The sequence below is a fragment of the Clarias gariepinus genome, chromosome 6, assembly GCF_024256425.1.
Source record: "Clarias gariepinus isolate MV-2021 ecotype Netherlands chromosome 6, CGAR_prim_01v2, whole genome shotgun sequence".
Classification (NCBI taxonomy): domain Eukaryota; kingdom Metazoa; phylum Chordata; class Actinopteri; order Siluriformes; family Clariidae; genus Clarias; species Clarias gariepinus.
The window spans coordinates 1787128-1790252 of NC_071105.1; the positions used below are offsets into that span (position 1 = coordinate 1787128).

The following is a 3125-nucleotide window of genomic DNA, read 5'->3' on the forward strand; positions in this document are numbered from 1 at the left end:
CAGTTACAATCATATCAGCAAGTTTGCTGATCACACAACCGTGATGGAAGAGCGAAACCTGAACTTGTTTGTGTTCTAATTTTGTTTAGTTCTACAGAAGTACGTACATCCTGAACTAGACTATCTGCTTTTGGCACTAGGACCACAGAGATAGGCTATTCACTGAGGACCAAATATTTTTTTCCATACCAAGCTTTTGATTACTACTTTACTATTAAAAAAATAAATAAATAAAATAATATATATATATATATATATATATATATATATATATATATATATATATATATATATATATATATTGCATGCTTGTTTTCTTTTTGACCTGGAATGTAATTTGGCAGGATTATATAATTGGTTAAGTAATATGGTTATTTCCTGAGAGCATTCCAGTCACGCAACAGGTTTGACTAATACCATTGGTAGTTGCACCAGTGCTGGGTAGATATAAGAGAGAGAGAGAGAGAGCGTTGGGAGAGGACAACTACACCTGTTTACTTTCACAGATACGGTAAAGACAGGCCTAAAAGCAAATATGCTGAAATTTCAGTGTGTGATTGTGGTTCTGGTCTTGTACTTGGAAGGTAAGGTATTTGAGTATTCAGCAGTATATAAAATAACACTTGATCTAGTTTGTCCTTTTACTTATTGTTACATATTGTTGTATTTTATTTTAGAATATTGCACACTGATCAATAATTGCATATCTCCGGTGTAAAGTCTGAATATTGTATTTTGTTAAACATGTTCTTTTTCTCATTTCAGGTTCCTTTTCACAGCTCAATGGTAGGTACTTCTCTCAAACTTAATTATTACCAGACAAAAAATTGTTTTTGTTCCGCTCAGCTAGATTGAGATAAAAGTTAACAATGGCGTTTAAATCTTTGATTTTTATCTTTCTTTTTCCTCAGTTTGTGGTCAGGCACCTTTAAACAGCCGTATTGTGGGTGGACAGAATGCCACAGTTGGGGCCTGGCCATGGCAAGTTAGTTTACAGAGTCCCGCTTACGGCGGTCATTTCTGTGGTGGATCCCTCATCAACGACAAGTATATTCTGACAGCAGCACATTGTGTTAACAGGTCAGTTTGTTTGGAAGCTTTTCAGAGAGGTAAAAATAATATATATACAGTATAAACATGTGTCTTTCGTTCTTTATCCTTTCAGCATTTCCATGTCTGGCCTGACTGTGCATTTGGGGAAACAGACTCTGTCTGGCTCTAATCCCAATCAAATTGTAAGAGGTGTTACAAAAGTGGTCATTCACCCTGACTACAACAGTGCAACCCTTAACAACGACATTGCCCTTCTCCTTCTGAACTCCTCGGTACCCTTCAACAGCTACATCACTCCAGTGTGTCTGGCCGGGCAAGGCAGCACATTTTCAGCTGGCACCAACTGCTGGATAACAGGCTGGGGAAACACTGCAAGTGGAGGTAAAATACACACACACACACACACACACACACACACACACACACACACACACACACACACACACACAGGGGTGTCTGTGGATTACACAACTGAATATACTCATATTTATTAGGCAAATTTTTACCACAGAGGTGTTTTACTGTATTTGCAGCATCATATACATGTTCCAGGAGAAGTAAAGATGCTGTCAAAAGACAGCAATTAGTGTAAAGTAATTACAGCTATTTTGGGACATACTGCCAGGCATTCCTTTATCTTCTGACTCACAAAGCTAGGCACTAGGCAGAGATAAAGGCTTGTAAATGGCTGTGTATGATTGATTTTCATTTCATTCTATGAATCATATCTATCATATATGTATATATAATTGTAAATACATATCTGTGGTCTATTATGTAACTATCCTTGCAGCTGCATGTTTGAGATCTGTCTAAAATAGGGTATAAATTGTGTTTTAATAAATACCTTTTAAAAATATGTTAGTATTTATGTGTCTTTTGTGTGTGTAGTGCAACTGTCATCTCCTGGTGTGCTGCAGGAGGCTATGGTGCCCACTGTGGACACAAATGTTTGTAATTTGCTACTGGGATTTGGATCCATTACCCCAAACATGGTCTGTGCTGGATATTTACAAAAAGGAGGCACGGACACCTGCCAGGTAACACAGATAAATATGAATACGTTTCTAAATAATACAACTTAGTTGTATTATTAACAAAGATAAAACAAATGATTTTTTTAATTGTAAAGGGCGATTCTGGAGGTCCCTTGGTGATTAAGCAAGGTGTAGCCTGGATTCAGACCGGTATCACCAGCTGGGGTATAGACTGTGCTCTGCCCTACAAACCTGGTGTGTACACCCTGGTGTCCCAGTACCAATCCTGGATTTCTACCATCATCATACAAAATACACCTGGATTTGTCATGTAAGACCTTATTTTCTCATGATATATAAAAATATAATCAAAATATTCTCACGACCTGAGTCATTGACTGATAGTGAGTCACTAAATCTTTGTTAAAATGTGTTCTTGTGTCTTGCCAGGTTCTAACAAAGTGGGTTAACCTGTTGCAGTACTTATGGATCAGCGAGAATTAAAGCATTGATGCCACACAATCTGTATATGTTTTAATGTACAAGTTTGTATTTTTTTACTGGGAAAAATCTAGCAAAGTTTTTTTACATAGTTATTGTTATTCACCTTTGATGTAGTAATGGCACATTGTGATAAATATCTTGTATGTACTGAAAATTACATATTTTAATGTAATCACATTGATTATCTACTTACATAATTGAACAGCAAGCACCTAAATAAACCCCATGTTTGTCATCATTTCATGTGGATTAAATATGTAGAAAACATTTTACACAACATAAACATTCTGCTGAAGTAAATATAAAAATATAGTCACTTTTTCATAGTCACTAAAAAAATCTTTTTTGTCTTTCGGCTGCTCCCTTTCAGGGGTCGCCACAGCGAATCATCTGCCTCCATCTAACCCTATCCTCTGCATCCTCTTCTTTCACACTAACTAACTTCATGTCCTCTCTCACTGCATCCATAAATCTCCTCTTTGGTCTTCCTCTAGACCTCCTGCCTGGCAGTTCCAACCCCAGCATCTTCTACCAATATATATTCACTATCTCTCCTCTGAACATGTCCAAACCACCTCAATTTAGCCTCTC

General features: G+C 36.9%; 1 protein-coding gene across 1 annotated transcript; it reads left to right on the top strand.

The window, feature by feature from the left end:
* The first annotated feature begins 503 nt into the window (after window positions 1–503).
* Window positions 504–2711, top strand: LOC128526824 (serine protease 27-like). The gene is made up of 7 exons (XM_053498991.1): window positions 504–584; window positions 766–786; window positions 912–1080; window positions 1166–1434; window positions 1945–2093; window positions 2186–2361; window positions 2481–2711. The coding sequence occupies exons 1-7, from the start codon at window positions 536–538 to the stop codon at window positions 2485–2487; spliced, it is 840 nt and encodes a 279-aa protein (XP_053354966.1). The 5' UTR covers window positions 504–535; the 3' UTR covers window positions 2488–2711.
* Window positions 2712–3125: the final 414 nt, after the last annotated feature.